General features: G+C 35.0%; 1 protein-coding gene across 1 annotated transcript; it reads left to right on the forward strand.

The window, feature by feature from the left end:
• The first annotated feature begins 15,715 nt into the window (after positions 1-15,715).
• Positions 15,716-19,645, forward strand: LOC133529233 (chymotrypsin-1-like). The gene is made up of 5 exons (XM_061866912.1): positions 15,716-15,935; positions 16,856-17,036; positions 17,721-17,973; positions 18,295-18,405; positions 19,452-19,645. The coding sequence occupies exons 1-5, from the start codon at positions 15,878-15,880 to the stop codon at positions 19,596-19,598; spliced, it is 750 nt and encodes a 249-aa protein (XP_061722896.1). The 5' UTR covers positions 15,716-15,877; the 3' UTR covers positions 19,599-19,645.
• Positions 19,646-20,767: the final 1,122 nt, after the last annotated feature.

Genomic DNA, 20,767 nt, shown 5'->3' on the forward strand with positions numbered 1-20,767 from the left:
GCTCTGGTAGTGGGTACATCGTTTTTTTCCGGGTACATATTTGTCCATTTAATAATTTAGAATAAATGAAAAACTATAGCGACAGACTCTGACGGTTTTGTAAGATTGTCTTATAATGTTTATTCGTTTTACTTACCTGGAGATTCTTATTAGTTCCAATGATAGTGAAATTTCCTTTAACTATGTTGTTCTTTACGCTAATTTCTAGCAAACCTTTTGGATCCTTCACGTACGGCACCACAGGCTTCTCGCATGATACTATACTTTTAAGGACCGTAACGTAAGATCCCTGCAAAATATTTACTTTGTTAATATACAAACTATTAATAGCACAGACTGTGAAAGTATTATTTTAAATGTCCAACTTCTATGAAATTATGACGTTTAAAATAATACTTGCATAGTCTGTGCTGTCAATTTATGTTATTGTTTTTATTAGGATTATTAAAATTTTATGCATGTACCTGATGTACTCTACTAGTAAATGTAAATTACAAACATTTTGCATGTTGGCTTTATGTCGACTGAATACTGATACTAAAACTGTTTTAAGACCTTATTGTAACGTATTCTGGCAAATAAACATTTCTAATTTCTAATTTCAAAATCGCTGCCAGCTTAGCTTGGTCCAATCGAGTAAGCCGACTTCTAGCCGAAGGGCATCGTGTTACAGAGGTTCTGGGGCAAGTTGCCGACATAAGAGATAATTCAACGGAGCTACGCCGTCTCTGTCGCCAAAATAGTGAAATGTATATGCATCTCTGGGCCGGTGATGTTTGAAAAAAAAAGTTTGTATGTAGTACTAGTTAAGAAGCAGGGCACCACGCAAAGGTCCTCTTTTAACATGGAAAGTATTAACCTGAGAACGGCGTCTAAAGAAATTAAAAACTGTAATGTCTTTTTCAGGCAACTAATTGGCCCAGAGATAAAAATACCTAAAAACTAGCATACAAAAACACCCAGTTTTGCCTGCTATGCATTCCGCAACCCCTTAGTGCCAGGGAGCCGGCCGCGGTACCGCCGGAATTAAACCCCTAGTGTAAAAAATTTCGGTAGCGTGCCGTGATGTACACGTTTGCGATAAGTCTCATTTTGTATGAGACTTAACGCAAACGCGTACGTCACGTCTCTCTATCGAATAAATTTACACTAGGGATTCTTAACACCCTTGAAGGTGAAGTAATCTTAGTATAGTCGGTAGAGCGATCCTGCCTACGAAGCTAAAGAACCCGGGTCGAATTCAGTAAAGGGTTCATATACAGAGTGTATTATATGACTACTAGATACTGAAAGGCATTAAAATACGAGTGTGGGTTTATGAAACGAATGAAATGAGTGAATGCGCATGATATGTTTATTCTCCACAAATGAGAGGATATATAAATATGTATTGTATACCGCGTGGTATCCAAAGTACAAGTTTTTCTCAGGTTGGTTCTAGGTTGATCTGTATAAAATAAATAAATAAAATAATAATAAAATAAAAATAAAAATTATTTATTTCGTATTAAATCATGTATAGATTGCACGATTGTAACAGAATATTTATTTATATTATTATATTTTATCTTACCGATTTCTCCTTAGGTTTGGAGCCTGTGCCAAATACTAAAAATCTACAAAGTGCAATAATCAGTAACCATTTAAACGTCATGTTTTGACTGGCTTTTAACGTCACGATTTGGACGAACTGCGTATTGGACAAACGGCTAACAAATCGTTAAAATCGCAAATGATCCTCGTTTACCGCAAAATGATATTTTGAATAATGCTTAAAAATACATTAAGCATAGATTTTGGATCTATATCGATGCATATATAATTACGGAAACCGCCGCATGAATAATTTAACGACATAATTGGTTATTATTTACTAAAATCGCATATAATTTATTTATTTAAACTTTAGTGCACAAAATACAAATAAATGGCGGACTTTATGCCTAAAGATATTCTCTACCAGTCAACCATAAGGGCTAAACAGGGATGTAATAAAATAATTTAATTTGGAACTATTGAAAACAACTGAAAATCAGTAAACTTCCTACATATAGAATAAACAAATAAAAATATAATATAATATGTATATATACTGAATATACTCCAAATTACTGCAGAATTATCTTGGTCTAGCTCTATATGAATAGTTCATATCATATCTGAGCGAGCATCCGCTGGATTTGTATGCACGGCGTGCGTTGACGTAATTCCGTAACACAATTCATCTTGGAGTACCGTTAGCAGCGGTTTTTAGGGTTCCGTAGCCAAATGGCAAAAAACGGAACCCTTATAGATTCGTCATGTCCGTCTGTCTGTCCGATTATGTCACAGCCACTTTTTTCCGAAACTATAAGAGCTATACCGTTCAAACTTGGTGAGTAGATGTATTCTATGAACCGCATTAATATTTTTACACAAAAACAGAAAAAAAAAATTTGGGGGCTCCCCATACTTAGAACTGAAACTCAAAAAATCTTTTTTCATCAAACCCATACGTGTGGGGTATCTATGGATAGGTCTTTAAAAATGATATTGAGGTTTGTAATATCATTTTTTTCTAAGCTGAATAGTTTGCGCGAGAGACACTTCCAAAGTGGTAAAATGTGTCCCCCCCCCCCGTAACTTTTAAAATAACAGAATGAAAAATCAAAAAAAATATATATGATATACATTGCCATGCAAACTTCCACCGAAAATTGGTTTGAACGAGATCTAGTAAGTAGTTTTTTTTTAATACATCATAAAATTAAAAAAAAAAAAACATCAAACCCATACGTGTGGGGTATCTATGGATAGGTCTTAAAAATTATATTTAGGTTTCTAATATCATTTTTTTCTAAACTGAATAGTTTGCGCGAGAGACACTTCCAAAGTGAAAAAATGTGTGTCCCCCCCCCGTAACTTCAAAAATAACAGAATGAAAAATCTAAAAAAAATATATGATATACATTACCATGCAAACTTCCACCGAAAATTGGTTTGAACGAGATCTAGTAAGTAGTTTTTTTTTTAAATACGTCATAAAATTTATAAAAAAATATTTTTTTTCATCAAACCCATACTTGTGGGGTATTTTTAATATACGGAACCCTTCATGGGCGAGTCCGACTCGCACTTGGCCGCTTTTTTTTTATAATACATATTTGGTCACTTTAAGGTGCATGGGACTTCAGATACGAATATCATAATCGCATAAATCTACGAAGCGCGGCAGAGGTGTAATAGTCAAAGTACAAAATATTTTTAGTTCCGTAGCTCTTTGCATACCTTTCTGGTTTTCGAAGTTACCCTACTGTCATATTCATGCTTGCTCAAAGACAGAATCAAAGCACTGTAATTCTATAATGGTTCGTGTAACACACGGCCGCTGCGTCGTCGCCAGTTCTCTTCTGTTGAACTTGGCTTGACACGCTGCCGCTTTTCTAATTGCCCTATGTTGTGCAAATTCGTTAATATAAGACACTGTTTGTTTCTAAATAAATAAAAAAGAATAAAAATAGACCCTGTAAAAAGATGTAAAAAAAATATTGCTAAATTAATTTCTCGTGAAATCACTTTCGTTTACGATCGCCTGCCGACAGATACATAACGCTCGTGTGTCCAATTCCATTTAACACCCAATACTTTATTAGTGTCTGAATGCTCCCACTGCTAGAGCTCTAGCACTTTAATGAGGTTTTTAACATCAAACATAATGCTGACGTATACTACGATAGCATCGGTGTCTTTCTTAGAAAATTATATATTTCATTAATGTATATTAGTATATTTATGTGTATATTTTTGTATATAATGTGTGTAAGTTTAAGTTTGACATCCTCTCCTCTGTTTCATTTAATTTAATTTATAAATGTGTGATGTTTTTTGTTAATTTGATTTGAACTTATTTGTTTGATTTTGGTTTGTTTTAAGATAGTTTTGGTTTATTAGTTCTTAGACTATTTTTAATTCTCAATGTATGTATGGAGTCAAATATATAATAATAATGATGAAATTGATAATTCAACGTATATATTAGGTAATCCGTATTTTTTGACATTTAGATTTATTGTAGAAAGTTTCTAGACTAGTTTTTTTTATAAAATGTTGGTGTTTGACGATCCTTTTGAAGTTTGTCATATCTATAATAATTCAACGTTTTTTAAGAACAATAATAACTGCATCAATAAATTGCTTTGATATTTAGATTAAGATGATATTTGTAAAATTTGACAATTTAAAAGTGCTTGTTGCTAGGCCTATTTCAATAAAGAATATATTGACTTGACTTTACTCCAACGCATAAGCGTCTTGACATCCTTTGCTGCAAGTTTATGCATGTAACTAAACTACATACAATAAAGAAATAAAGAAGTAATTTATTTTAAAACTATTACTTTAATATTTGCAACTCTTTTTAACCGACTTCATAATTTCAAAGGCAGAGATAGAGATAGTTTTTTTTTGCATTTGTATTTACTTAGCGTAGTGAGCAGAAACATTACATCTTCCTCCTAAAACACGTTAAATAAAACAAGGATATATTTTCAGTTTGCCTGACATGGTATTGCTGACCAGTGTTGGCCGAACGTTACTAAGAATTGACCAATTAGTGGTCAATTGCATTAAAGTTTCGGCCAATACTTTTGCTGACGCTACAGCAATGTCCAAGCCGGTTGGTTACGAAGTTTCAATCCCGTTTCCCGACTCGAGACATTCGTATTTAAGTACGTCGTATGGATATAACCTATTTCTTATTATTCATTTGTGTACTTCTATGTTTATGAAAATATGGTACATTTATTCGCATTGAAATATGTTTGCGAGTTATTCAGGCAATGAATAATACTAATCCTTACTAATATTATTAATTCAAAACTCTGTCTGTCTGTTATCTCTTTACGCTTTGATCTTAAAATTTAGAAATTCGAAATACTGCATACAAAAATAAAAATAAAAACTTTGTAATAATTAAATAAATATTATAGGACATTCATACATAGACTGACTCAGACAATGATATACATAAATTACATATTATATGTATAAACACATAAGTTTATTACCGTTACTATAAATTATTTACTTATCGCTATATTGGGTGTTTTAAGTTATTCTGTTTCTGTTTAGCCTGATGGTTGACTGGTAGAGAATGCCTTTAGGCATTAAGTTCGCCATTTGTACTATATTTGTTATATTGTGCAATAAAGTTTAAATAAACAAATACATACATAAAAAAACACCAAAATAAGTGTTCATCACACAAATAAACGCCCTTACCGTGATTTGAACCCAGGAATATCGGCTTCATAGGCCGGGTCACTACCCACTAGGCCAGACCGGTTGTTAAATCCACCGGGAATCCGAAAATCTCGAATCCGGAAAAAAATGGGCACTATAAGTACTTTGTTTCCAAAACACATAAGTCCAAATTTAAAGTCAATAGTAATGCAATAGCTAAGGATATAGGTCTAGTACCGGTCTTTTATTGATCTATCTTCGATTTATTCTTATATATTATATCTTATAAACTTAAAATGCTATATGCATGCCAAGTTTCTTGCATCTGCCGGATGGGACCGTACCTCCATGCTAAATCTAGCTAATGAGCCGTACCATATACGTAAAAATATAATTGAGGTCATTTACCCCGAGTTGCAACCAAAATGCCGATCATTGGTACAAATGTGTCTGCCGAAAATCTATTTACATGTTAAATATCTACATTAAACGTATTAATCATAATCATTTACATGTTAACATACAACAATAGTTCACACAATACACAATAGTAGTTCGCCCCGAACCGAACTGAGAACTCACGGTTCGCCAGAAAGACAGATCAATTGAATGCACCTACTCGGCAAATACCAACTACCGCGGGCTATTATTAAATATACATTACAATATTTTTTTTTATCATTTACAACGATTTGTATCAGTTTACACAGTTCACATACACATTACATTTGGATGTAACGTCACGGTCCTTACCTCATTTAGCTCGAGTAAAGGCCTAATTTTGACAGTACCTACATTAGTACTGCGCTGTAATTTGGACCTCATCTACTATTTACGGCACTGCGGTCTCGTACTGTTAATAGTATACTCCGGGAATTGGGTGCTGAAATTGTTTAGTATTAAAAAAATGTATTAGTATCTACTCCAAATGTGCTTAGTACCTAATATGTAGTAGAGTAGATATATTATAAGTGCTTAATTTTTACTTTGTTTTTACCACTCAAGCATAAGTAAAAAAATTAAAACATTGTGTAAAGTCATTGAGTTATTATTACTACATATAGAGAAGCCATACCAAACAATGAAACTGTCGCAATTGCAATCTGTACCACGCGACCAAAACGTCGTAAGCGCCGTGAAATTCACGGCACTTTACACGTTTAGATCACGAGATTTACACTCCGCCAACTATGGATAGTTTTTTGTCGGCCGACAACAACTCATGACGCAAAATCACGCAAAATACTACTTCTCTGTGCCGGTTCTATACGTAGTAATAATAGTTCAATGTATAAACTTCGTCCAACTTGGACTTGCCTCATCTTTTGCAACTTTTTGCATATTTGATTGTACCGTCATGTCTGATAACATCAACTTCCTTAAATAAAGCCTCAAAGCAAGTATACTATAAACAGAATAATTATACGCATTACCTACGCAATGCGACAAAATTAAAAACACGTTTCAACATTTCTGACTACATATCAAAAACAACCTACGTAATTTAGTTGGATTCATTTTTGTCCACCAATACACAACAATACGTCTACCATTTTGGCGTTTTACTTAGAACTTTTGAGAAGTAGGTAAACATGAAAAATGAGAAAGCGCCATAAGACTATCTCGTTCGGTCATCTCCCCCCTCCCCCTGTCTCTTTTATGGTATTGTTGCTCTGAGTATGGAAGGTAGAGGCAAGGAATAGAATCTCCATAGGCATAACTGTTGCAAAATTGACCAGCTGTCGGCTATAAATAATATTTCCAAACCTCTCCAGAGTAGCTAAGAACCTAGGCGTTATTGATGGAGTGAAGTGGGCTGTCTATGATTTTTTTTTTCAAGTAGTCTAGGTATTGTAGCGCACCTATCTGTGGTATTTTATCGGACACTTCTTGGTATACTATTCCTTAACTGTACCTTCCATAGCTCTGAGTATAAAGCCTTAATTTTGACAGCACAAACATTAGTGGTGCGCTGTAATTTGGGCCTCATCTACTATTTACCATACTGCAGTCTAGTTCTGTTATTAGCGGATATTTATTAGAGTTGATTCGGCTGTGTGGTTGTAATTAAATGAAAACAAATTAATAGTAAATATATATCCTATAGCCCTGACAGATGCACCACTTAAAAAATATAATAAATAAATATATACGGTAAAATAATCACGAGTATTTTTACAGCTGATAGTATTCGGCTCCTAGAGCAGTGTTGGCCGAACGTTAATTGCAATTGACCATTACAAATTGAACCGAAAACCTCAACATTTGTATATAGTTTGACATTTGGACATTATAAACGGACGGTTTACAATATACGGTTCAATTTCAACACTGTCCTGGAGCATACATATTTAAGTAATTTTATGTTTTTTGGAGAAAACAGGAAAACAAATTTGCTACATAAAAACATCCTGTTAATGCGATAATTAAATGGGGTGTGTAATGTTTAATATAATTATAATAAAGCTATACACTTGCCATAATGTCATTTCATATATTATTACTTGTTATAATGTAATTATTATTATACGTTGATTTTGTTATACATATTATGATTTAATCTAAACCGTAATTGATATAATGCCGATTTTTTTTATATATTATTTTAACGTATAAGTTAATACTTTATACAATCTAAAACAATTTTTATACCGGGTCACAGTTCTAACCTTACCCTTACCCTTACAATAATTATGACAGTGTATAATAGACGAAAAGTAGTGTAAATATACCCTATAACCATTTATTTATTTATTGAAGTGTAAACTTCTTTAGCGGCGCTGTGCACTTTTTGTGATGGGGATAAAATGTTAAACTCGCGACAGGTCACGTGACCGACAGATTCGTAAGATTGAAAATTCGTAAGACGGACACGTGACCTGATCAAAAAACTGTTACAATGTCATTGAAGCCAGTAGACGTAAAGTAATATAAATTGTCATGTTTGTGTACGATAGCGCAATAAATGAATATTGTATTTTACCACATAAATGATAGTACTTTTAAACTGATAATTAAAGCAATTCGTGCAAAATTATTCCCTAACCATTACAAAATATCAGAAATGCACAACGTTCATATACAAGTTTTAACTTCTGCCGGCACTCCCGGAGAGCAACCCGTTGTAGACCAATAGTGGGACCGGATTTTTGCCCTATAAGTTTCGATAATTCTAAAGAGTGAAAAGTGATATTTATCTGTTATGGGACATATTTTTAAGCATATTTGTAATATATGAAGAAAATTTAGAACGAGCGTTAGATATAAATAAGGTATTTATGTATTTTTATTGATGAATTTTGAATATTGAATTAAAGTACAAAATTTAAGCATCGTCTTTTATAATATGTATGAGGCTTTATGCTATCAAATTTTTAGAAAAAAAAATCAACGTGCTACTTTGTCAAACTCAAATTAGCTTATTATTTTGTCAATATTGAATTAAAGTTTGAAAAATCCACAATATCATATCTAAATTCTTAAGTTAATAGGCAAGGCAAAAAATTAGAAGAATAGGATATGTGCTTTACAATTAATATGCGTTTTTTGTCCTGTAAGATCTAATATTGAATTAAAGTCCGTAGAGATAAGTCTATTACTATAAAATAATATATGCAGCCATTTTATGGAAAGTAAGAAATATCTGTGTGTAGCTTGCATTGTAATAGTAAAATCAACTTAAAAAGGCGCGAAATTCATAATCACGCCGCGCTGGTCCGTCAACATGTCGGCTCGGCGCGCGGGAGCCTATCGTAGCCGACCTAGTGAGCGATAGATACCTCGCCCCGCCCGCGCCCCCCGCTCAGCTTCGCAAGCGCTGTTTGTCTTTTCTTTCAAATCATTCATTTGTTTGTTTATCGTGCACATAAATTAGATGCGGACATTACATGAATTTAATTATAGAATAAAAGTTATTATGACTTCAAAATGAGTGAAAAATGTTTGATATGTGTACTGTACTGACTTAGTAACAGAGAAAAAAACGAGGAATTGAGCAGCTAATAACTGCGAGCAAATAATCTTTCTTGGTGATGGGAAAGTTAAATATTTCTACGGGAAGGAGGAACTACGTTTCCATAAAAAGTGTAGATTATACATTGAGTCGAAGGCTATACCGGCGTACAAAAGACTAATGGAGGTGGCATCAGAGGGCTTACCGCGAACCACGTTCGACGTGTTGCCTCCCTGTCATACTTACGTACGAATTTACAAGTGCGACAGAGAGGTAATACGTCGAACGTGGTTCGCGATAGGCCCTCAAATGTACAGCCAAGTGACGATGATGAAAATTACATTTTCAAAACTTTTGTCTTTTGTTACCATTGTGTTAGCCGCCTGTACTTACTTTCAACATATATTAGTAGTTTATGTTACTGCTACATAATAAAAGGCATTAAAATACACGAGTGTGGGCTTAGGAAACGAACGAAGTGAGTTTCTTAAAAAGATCACACGAGTGTTTTAATGCCTAATTATCTTATACCTTTAAACGAGCAATTCTTGTATATATATATTTCCGGGATCTCGGAAACGGCTCTAACGATTTTGCTGAAATTTGGTATATGGGGGTTTTTGGGGGTAAACAATCGATCTAGATTAGTCTTATGTTTGGGAAAACGCGTGTTTTCGAGTTTTCATGCGTTTTTCTTTCGACGCAGAATATGGTCGCTAATTTCGTGTTGCCGGCCACTGTCCGTCTGGTCCAGCGGGTTAAGACGCGGACTGCTAAACGAGTGTTACGGGTTCGAATCTCGCCTGGTGACTAACTTTTGTTTTTTTTATATGTTCAATTTTATATATAATTTTTTTAATTTTTAATGTTTTAGACAAGTTTAATTTAGTAAAAGAATTTAGTTAAGATTATCACCTATACACCACCATATTACAATAAATAGTTAGTTATAACCGAGCAAAGCTCGGTCGCCCAGGTACTGTATAGTTATTGTAGGTAGTTCGCAATCACATTTTTAGCACAGGCATTATAAGAGAGGTATGGGCATTGTAAATGTCATCTGGCGCTGTGTGGTAGGGCACAGCACAGCGGATGTCATTCCTTACAGAAAATCGCAGCCAAATAACACTAGACCCTACTCATAGTGTTGTGTTCCTGCCGGTGAGTAAGGTTGCCAGAGCTCAACGAGGGGTGGGAGGGTGTTAGGGTCGGCAACGCGCATGTAACTCCTCTGGAGTTGCAGGCGTACATAGGCTACGGATACTGCTTACCATCAGGCAGGCCGTATGCTTGTTTGCCACCGACGTAGTATAAAAATAAATAAAAAAAAACACACAATTAAAATACTTCATACGACATGTGCTAATTATTTGTCTCAGTGTAAACAAAAATATATCATAATTATGATATCAATTTTCAAATTCAAAATGGCGGACATGTTTTATAACTTATTTTAAGAAATTATGAGTAGTTTAAGACTTTAAAAAGCAAGAAATTGTTTCTTGCTTCTGTTTGTATATGTATCATGTAGTATTTGATGTTTTCATTATTTTTTAAAGTCCTCAGGGTGCCGATTACGAAAATGACATCCATTATGGAACCCAAGATGACGGACATTCATTTTTCTTAAAAATCGGTATGGGTGTCATCTCCGAGGTTCTTTGAGGTTCCGATTACGAAAATGACGTCCATTTTGCAATCCAAGATGGCGAACATTATTTTTTCTTAAAAATCAATATGGGTGTCATCTCCGAGGTTCCTCGGGGATCCGATTACGAAAATGACGTTCATTTTGAAATCCAAGATGGCGGAAATTATTTTTTCTTAAGTCGATATGGGTGTCATATCCGAGGTTCCTCGGGATTCCGATTACGAAAATGACGTCTATTTTGAAATCCAAGATGGCGGATATTAATTTTTCTTAAAAATTGATATGGGTGTCATCTCCGAGGTTCCTCGGGGTTCCGATTACGAAAATGACGTTCATTTTGAAATCCAAGATGGCGGACATTAATTTTTCTTAAAAATCGATATGGGTGTCAGCTCCGAGGTTCCTCGGGGATCCGATTACGAAAATGACGTTCATTTTGAAATCCAAGATGGCGGAAATTATTTATTCTTAAAAGTCGATATGGGTGTCATATCCGAGGTTCCTCGGGATTCCGATTACGAAAATGACGTCTATTTTGAAATCCAAGATGGCGGACATTAATTTTTCTTAAAAATCGATATGGGTGTCATCTCCGAGGTTCCTCGGGGTTCCAATTACAAAAATGACGTCAATTTTGGCGGTTCTTGTTGGTGCAGATTTCAAAAATAGAGACCATTTTAGAATTAAAGGTGGTTGATATCACGGCTACACACATCGACACCCATTTCAAAAAGTAGCGTCCGCCATATTTATTTTCAAAATAGATGCCATTTTTGAAATCCACACCCCTAAAAACCCAGAAAACAACACCCATGACGACTTTTTCAAAAAAGTGACGTCCGCCATCTTTATTTCCAAAATGGACGTCATTTGTAAAATTAGTACACATACATCATACAACATGAAAACTAAAAACATTTCCATCCTCTTTTGGGCAGTTGTGTAAGTCTGTGATAACCCTAGGTAGGTACGGAGACCTTGAGCGGTGTCGGTATTTACGCAAACATCAAAGGCGTCGGCTCACTGTTACTTTTTACACTGTGCTTTTAGTGTGTAAACGAAAACGTCACATGATATATCAAAAGAAAAGTTATTTTATCTTATACCTTTAAACGAGCAGTTCTTGTATATATATATATATATATAATTATATTTCTGTGATCTCGGAAACGGCTCTAACGATTTCGCTGAAATTTGGTACATAGGGGTTTTTGGGGGTATACAATCTATCTAGATTAGTCTTATGTTTGGGAAAACGCGTGTTTTCGAGTTTTCATGCGTTTTTCTTTCGACGCAGAATATGGTCACTAATTTCGTGTTGCCGGCCACTGTCCGTCTGGTCCAGCGGGTTAAGACGCGGACTGCTAAACGAGTGTTACGGGTTCGAATCTCGCCCGGTGACTAACTTTTGTTTTTTTTTTATATGTTCAAGTTTTATATAATTTTTTAATTTTTATTGTTTTACACAAGTTTAATTTAGTAAAAAAAATGACCTATGTAATAAGAGAAATCGACAATAGATGGCGTTACTCTGTGACAAGTGCTGTAAGGTTAAAATCGATTGTAAATAATAATAATTGTCAGTTCACATTTTACTTTTTAAGTTTATGTAGATTATCACCACCATATTACAATAAATCGCCCAGGTACTATATTACTAACTGTACTAGGTTGCCTTTCTAACAAGTTGGTCCAGTCCATGGTTGCCTACATTTTATATAAAAATCGGTTAATCTAGGCGACCATTAACTGGACCAACTTTTTTAATACGGCAACTTTCAATAAGCTTTCATTTGATATAATATATCATACGATGAAATAACAAACAAAAAAACTATCCGTACGCAATCTTACAAGGCAACCTACTTGAAATGTATCACTGTGAATTTTGTCTTACATTTATTTCTTATCAGAAATAAATAACATGAGGGTGCATATACCTTATAACGTATCTCTATATAACTATCGGTTATCAATATTAGCATTAGCGGTTAACAACAACATTCCCCTTAAAACAAATAACTATCGCGAGGAAAATACCAAGTCCAAACATCTGAAAAAAATCGGGAAAGAAAAGCTGCAACTGGCTTTTAAAATGGTACAAGGAAGGGTGGTCATCGGTATGAGAATGTGTTTTTTTTGTCTCTATTTGACCCAATGGTTGACTGGTAGAGAATGCCTTTTGGCATTAAGTCCGCCATTTGTTTTTTTTTGTTTGTGCAATAAAGTTTAAATAAATAAATAATATTCATGTAACGCGATAACGAATTCTACGTGAACGAAACCGCGGGCAATACCTATTATAGTAACAACAAAATAACAATTTTCTATTGCTATTAATTTAAAACACGCTTTAGGAATTTTTTTGATGGACCGTAGACGCAGTCAAGGGCACCCCGCTCCCCACTACCGTTGTTCGCTGCCTCCTGCCACAGCGCGCGACGCGCGCAAACTTGCCGCGCGTTTGAAACGTAACGTATTTATATAAGCAAGGAATGCATACATACATATCAGTAATGAGTGTCGCCGTGATTTTATATTTCTAAATTTTTGTTTAGTAACTGAGATCATTGTTGATGATCGATTATTATTAACTCTACAAACTTTAATTCAATATTAGCTATACTGCTTAACCTGAAATCAATATCTAGACAAGCACATTGTCTACATGTCTAACTTTTTACTAGAATACTAAGTTGATCGATAATATCGTAATTTTGCAATATCAGCAACTCTAATTCTATATTTACAAAATAACTCGTGTTTTTACGTTTACCAGAAAGCAGCTGTTCCAGATTTCTAAAAACTGAAAATTGTACATAAATTGAAGTGTTATTGGATATGATAAAGTTTTCTGTAACTTTAATTCTATATTTACTTAGTTATTAGCAAAAATTAAAATATTTAAATATAACCGAAAGCTCAACCTTAAAATTTCTAACTTTTTACCAAAGTATTATTTAACATACTCCCAATGACATATCAAAAAAGAAAAAACTTTAATATTATCGAAACCCATTTTTGTTCAACCGCTGGTCTATTGTTTTTAATACACATTTCAATGATTTTTTTTATTTAATCTTTTTTGCACATAAGAAAACAAAAGGCGAACTTAATGTCATAAGGCACCACCAACTACCACCATTAACCATTATACCGAGAATATACTTATGTAATGCTGACACATATAATTCACTTATCTAACTTTCTTTCTTCTTTTCTTGATATCGGCGCCGTCTCTCCTCGCTAGTAAAGTTCATAAAATATGACAGTTAAACTTTGCAGCTAAATTTGACAGCGGCGCGCACCTTCATTAGTGCGGGTCGTAATTTTGGCCTCATCTACTATTAACCGTTCTGCAGTCTCATTCGGTTAAATATTAGCCTTACTTAATTCTCTTGTTTTAGTTCCAGGGAGGTTAATTATTAAATTATTTTCATTCATTGTGAAGTCCCCACAAGTCACAGTCACAGTCTCCTTTTGGAGGCCAGGACCCTCTTTGGATCACTGCGCCACAATAGTTAGATAGTTAGTCATTGTGAAGTGGGTAGATAATCTTGATTAATTTTAAATTTTATGTTGTTTTGTTGTCGGTCAAATACGATAAATCATCAGTAGTGACGACTAAAACTCACTAGTACTTAAAAAAATAAACAAAAATCATCCTTGTATTCATCTTTTTTTTTATATATACTACAACGGTGGCAATCAAGCATACGGCCCGCCCTATGGCAAGCAGTCTCCGCAGCCTATGTACGCCAGCAACTCCAGAGTAGTTACATGCGCGTTGCCGACCTTAAACCCGCCCCCCCTCGTTGAGCTCTGGCAACCTTACTCACCGGCAGGAACACAACACTATGAGTAGGGACTAGTGTTATTTGGCTGCTGTTTTCTGTAAGGTGGAGGTACTGCCCCAGTTGGGCTCTGCTCTAGATCTGGAATGATATCCGCTGCGCTGTGCCCTACCACACAAAGCGAGATGACATTCACAATGCCCATACCTCTCTTTAGGACGTAGTTTAAGGACGTACCCGGGTCCAAGGACGTACCCGGGTCCAAAATCTTGTTTTAAGATCGTTTTTTTTAGCACGAGAAAAGAGGTAAACAATATTGACGTGCCTTTTTATTGAAAATTATTGAATTATATTTTTGAGAGATAAATAAACTAAACTAAACTAAACTATAAAATTAGTTTATATTGCTTATGTAAGCAAAATAATGTAAATATTTGCTATGACTTACTTTTCATACGTGTTTTTTAATAAAAAGACACGGCAAGGTTACCTACATACGTTTACCTTCTTTATAATGCTAAAAAAACAAACTATAGTAAGTACTCCGGTTCGCCATGGTTCTGAGTAGGTAGTATTTAGTAAGTTTTGATTGTCATCTGCCAAAAAATAAACTTAATAATAATAATAAAGACTACAAATAAACTTAAAGTAAATAAAAAACGTCTCCCAAGTCGCTGCCGATGGGCAGCGTGCCTAGAAGGCTGGCCGCATTGCCGTTGGACGCCAATGCTTATACTTTGAGCAAAATACTGGCCATCGATGAAAATAAAATAAAAAAGTTAACTAAAATCCTTTGGGTTCTACGATATTTGAAGAAGATAAAACCTATGAAGGCATTTTTAGTTAAACCTAGATAATGTACTCGTACTTATAAAAATACGATTTTTAATTGTAAGTATCGTAATAATTACGACTACAAATTTGAAAATTAATGGCCGTCATTTAAAATACTCACTACTAGTTTTTTTTTAATCGATTACCTAGTCAATTATTACGATTCAATAATTATTAATAACTAATTTGTAGGTACATAGTGGTTTAATTAAAATCAATAATAAAAATATTAATTGATATAATATCAGATTGGACGTCTGAGGTTTCAGATGCGTTTGTTACTGATTACATATATACTTTTACAAATAATTATTATAAAAATAATGGCATTCAGTACTCAATTACCGTTATCAGATGATAAATTAAGTTACAAATGTAATTAAAACAAAAATCAGTTATTGCATTTATTATTACGCAAATATAGCGATGGCTTTGCTGTGGGTGATCGTTTTAAGTGTGTTACTACCAGCAGCATGGGGTTTTGGTAAGTAAATTACCTACAATAGGTATAATGACTAATATATAAACAGGTTATTTACAATTGTACTATTGCCCCAGGCTCAAAGCAATATGCCGTAGCGGACGACGGGGTGAGCATAAGCATGGTAGGCTGTTAAAAAGAGTCCGCAGCAAGTTCGGTTCTCCATATAAACTTAGTTACGCTCTCGATTTAAAACGGCTAGCTAGATTGCTCTGAAACGTTATACTTACAATAGAATAAAGTATATCTATGCCTGTGATTAGTCTATGTAGCTTAAGAATCTTAAGATACCATAGTTAAAAAATTACAGCGAATTAAAGTTTTCCATACAAAACTTGTTTTTGCTCTAATTCGTTTGTTTTATAAACAAGAGCTATATAAACTACTTACAGCAGTGGCAGCATGGTTCCATTTTTATCACTTGTCACTATACCCGTCACTTTCGCGCTTACATACTTGTTAGAACGTGACAGGTATGGTGACAAATGATAAAGAGCCGACCATCTTAGCCCTACTGGACTAGATATACCTCATATCATTGTATGTGCAAGGTTTCATTACAATCCAACACGTAGTTTGAAAATTAGAACGAAACTCCTTTTGTATGGGAAAGTGAAATCCAGCCGAGCTTGCAAGTCAGTATTTAAGTCGGTGGTCGTTCCAAGTTAATTTAGACGGACTCTAAAGTCTGATCACGCTAAGGCGCTCGCCAAGTTAATTTAGACGGACTCTAAAGTCTGATCACGCTAAGGCGCTCGCCAAGTTAATTTAGACGGACTCTAAAGTCTGATCACGCTAAGGCGCTCGCCAAGTTAAAAGTAAAGTACAGAAAGGCCATATGTTGTCACTATTTTAAATGCCAAGTCAGTGCGAACACAATTCTCTTTAGTGCGGACTAAGAGAGTCTGTTTGTATATTTTCAGGTTTACAAGCAAATACCGGAGATAATTATGGTATTTACGGTGGACACGAAATTAGTATCGAAGAAGCCCCCTATATGGTGGGAATATACGCCAGCACATTCTTGTATTGGGTATTCAGATTTAAGTGTGGAGGTTCCATCATTCACGAAAAATTCGTTTTGACTGCTGCTCATTGTGCCGTGTAAGTATTTGAAATTGGATTGGATTTGAAAGCATACCAAAAAAAAATCAAAGTAAGATCGTTAAAAATGAAATAAAAAATTATTAAAAAGTACCTAGACCTAATATAGTGTTTCTAAAATAACATTTAAATATCAGAAAGTCAAGAAACTTCTTAAAATTTTAACCAAATAATTATTATTTGTCAAATAATTACATTAAAACGACAATATCTACATAATAAAAGACTATCCTATCCTGTTATGATTATAATCTAGTATGTTCCATCGTCCAAACTAATTCGCTTATTCGGTTAATGCGGATTCAATGGACACTTTTTTGAGGCGCGAGTGACAAGCCACATTTTAAGGAAAAAGAGTTGTTTTTAATTCAGCCTACCCCTCTCAACCTCCTAAATTTCCCCCCAAATTAAGGTATAGGTATTTACGTCAAACGGTCTTTCAGAAAAACGCATTCAACTGATTCCGCGCTGATTCAACGCAAGACCGAAGTGAACTCAGGAGTTCCGCAAACAGTTTTGTGCGGAGCTCTAAACACACAAATTTTCTAAACAGTTCAAAGTTTCTAAATCTTTTGCTTGTTATTAAACTAAAAATCAAAGGACATAAAAAATGTAAAATACTTACTAACTAATTTATGTATCTATTTCACATATACATATTTAACGTTTACACAAATATTACAGGGATTTCTACTCAGTCCAAGTCGCTGTTGGATCAAACCATTTAGACCAAGGAGACTTCATGGCCGTGGATGTGAGAATCACTCGCGACTCTTACGACAACTCCTTACTATTCAACGACATTTGTCTGTTGAAGCTGGTGAAATCTATACAGTTTGGGCCTAAGATGGCCCCGGTACAGCTGCCTGAGGATGGATTTGAGCTGGATTCTTTTACTCTAGTTAATGTGACCGGGTGGGGAGAAACTGAAACTGAGGTATATTTACAGGATGTAACAAAAATAGTGGGAATCAATTAAAGGGTGTATTCTTTATCAAAATCTGAATAGAAAAAAGTAGACGGAAGGTTTTTGAAGCAAAAAAAAAGCCAAAAAAATTTCATGGCAAATATTTTTTTCTTCTACTCTTTATCACGATTTGCTGCGACAAAGCAGCCGCTGTAGTATGACTGTAGATACCTTATTCACTTTAATTTTTATTTGTTTTGAGCTCGGGGGCTATTCACCATTTTAAATAAATTGAATATATAGAATGACACGGGAGTTTAAAAAAAAGTAAAAATGTATGTGTTTAAACAGTCTTCGGCAGCTACAACTCTCCGCCAAGTATCAGTACAGATCTTGCCAGAATCGTACTGCCCCATGGACACCGTGATCTGCGCCGGCTCGCAAGGGCAGGGAACTTGCAATGTAAGACAACACTCTTCTTTAATATGTTTGTTTAAACAGTCTTCGGCAGCAACGACTCTCCGCCAAGTGACAGTTCAAATCTTGCTAGAATGATACTGCCCCATGGACACCGTGATTCGCGCCAGCTCGTAAGGCTAGAGAATTTGCAATGTAAGACAACAGTCTTTTTTAATATGTCTGTGTTTAAACAGTCTGCGGCAGCTACAACTCTCCGCTAAGTGACAGTACAGATCATGCTAGAATGGTACTGTCCCATGGACACCGTGATCTGCACCGGCTCGCAAGGGCAAGGAACTTGCAATGTAAGACAACACGTGCCATAATTTCTACCGTTTTTAGTTTTAGCTTCGCGGTGATGTGTCACGTCAGGTTCTGATGATGGGTCCTAGATAAACCAAGTGAACTCTTGAATAATGGCACATTTATAGTGATTCCAGTATTGCTTAGCACTCTCCTGTGCATACACATTTTTGTTCAGTCAGGGACTTTAATTGATTGTAATTTTGAAATGCCTACATAATATGTAGATCGTATGACAATTATGATGACATGGAGTTGATTTGGTGATGGAGCCAGGAAGTGGCTATGGCAACCCTCTGATAAAATATGGCAAAATAATTATTTTTGGGGTTAGTAGAATTGTCTCGATGAGTCATAGTTGCCTGTTTCCACAGGGTTATAAAAGGTTTTTATAATATGAATATAAAAGTAAAATACAAAAAGTTATACAAAATACGTTTAAACATATTATAAAAAACCTAACCTAGGGTGCCGCCAGCAGCGGGGCAGGGCCCAAGCTGCCGGTGGTCAGGGCCGCAGAGAGAGGAACCGACGCGCCGTGTCCAAGATTACCGCCTTCTGCATCTGACCCTTGATCCAGCCACCCAGCGAGAGCCTCTCTAGGTGTTGGTCGAGACTCTTCGCTGTGAGATCGTTCATTGACACGACTATCACTATCATTACTATTATTACAGTCAGCGATAAAAGCTTGTACCAAAAATGATTTTTTTGTTTAAAACTTATTGTAATTTGGTTCCTATTTACAGGGTGATAGTGGAGGTCCCTTAGTTTACAACAACGTGCTGGTTGGTTTGGTGTCCTACCGTCGACAGAAGCAATGTGCTGGACCATTCGGCACCGTCTACATGAGAGTGGCCAGCTATTCCGAGTGGATCAAACGTCATTTGTCTTAAGATTGCATTTTTCAATTTGACTGTTTTATTAAACTGACGAAAGAATATTGATGTATTATTTTGACATAAAAGTTTAAAAACCTAAGTTTCATGTTAAACTATTATGTTATCTTCAAAAAATTATTCTACTTTAAAAGTCGTATAGTTACAAAATGTTCCCAAATATTTTATACAAGTAACAAAATGTTACAAAAATAGTGGGGATCCTTTCTAGGGCAAATGAGGTATCGTGATCTGATCAGGAAAAACTAGGTTTAATTTTTTTTACGTGGAAGTTTTTTTCTGTGGGTCAGGTTGTCAAAGTTGGCCAAACCTCCATACAAAGGCCAAAAACTTTCGCGTCAATTTTTCTGGTATACTTTGTATTATCCACAGGGATAACTCCTGCTTTCCTAACGTTTTTGTCTCATCCAGTGTCGTCTTTGTGCAAAAAGCTAAAATCAGAAGTATACTTCAAATTTCTTAAATTGGTAATTAAGATAATATCAAGCAGCAATAAGAGATCAAGCTCAAAATGTATTTTAAAATAAGATCAACGTGGTCAAGTCCGGATATACATTTTTTGGTTGGGGAGACCGTCATACAGAAACAACCCTCATATTTGTATACGTACTTTGACAGACACTGTCAGAAAGGAAGAACTTCGATCATTCTCCTCAACCGACATTCTGTAAGTGGAGTATGTGTTTTACCTGATAGACGACCGTCCGACCCACATTGACCTTATATATAGTTAGATTTCAATTTGGTTAAGATCTGCAGCAAAATTTGACAGCAGCACGCACCTTCATTAGTAAGTATACGAGGGATCGTAATTTTGGCCCCATTTACTATTTAAGTACCAAGTATTAAAGTACTAATTTAGTACCAAGCATTTAATTGAGGAATTAATTATTTTACATTATAACATTTTCAGGTAGCATGATGGGTTGATTGCCAAGCAGAATAATTTTAATTGAGAAATATACCTAGTCTTGTTTTCGGAAAAGTTGAAATACGAAAAAAAAACAACTAATAAAGTCGGGTCTAGGATTTTTGAAGTAGATAAATCCGAATAGGACATTTTAAATTATAAACTGAAATAGATGTCATATATAGCTAAGTATGCAACGATTCGAATAAGTAGAACAAAGTAAGGAAGAGTCAGTCTTTGTCAATAGCCGTCGTCC

This window comes from Cydia pomonella, chromosome 20 (assembly GCF_033807575.1).
Source record: "Cydia pomonella isolate Wapato2018A chromosome 20, ilCydPomo1, whole genome shotgun sequence".
Lineage (NCBI taxonomy): Eukaryota > Metazoa > Arthropoda > Insecta > Lepidoptera > Tortricidae > Cydia > Cydia pomonella.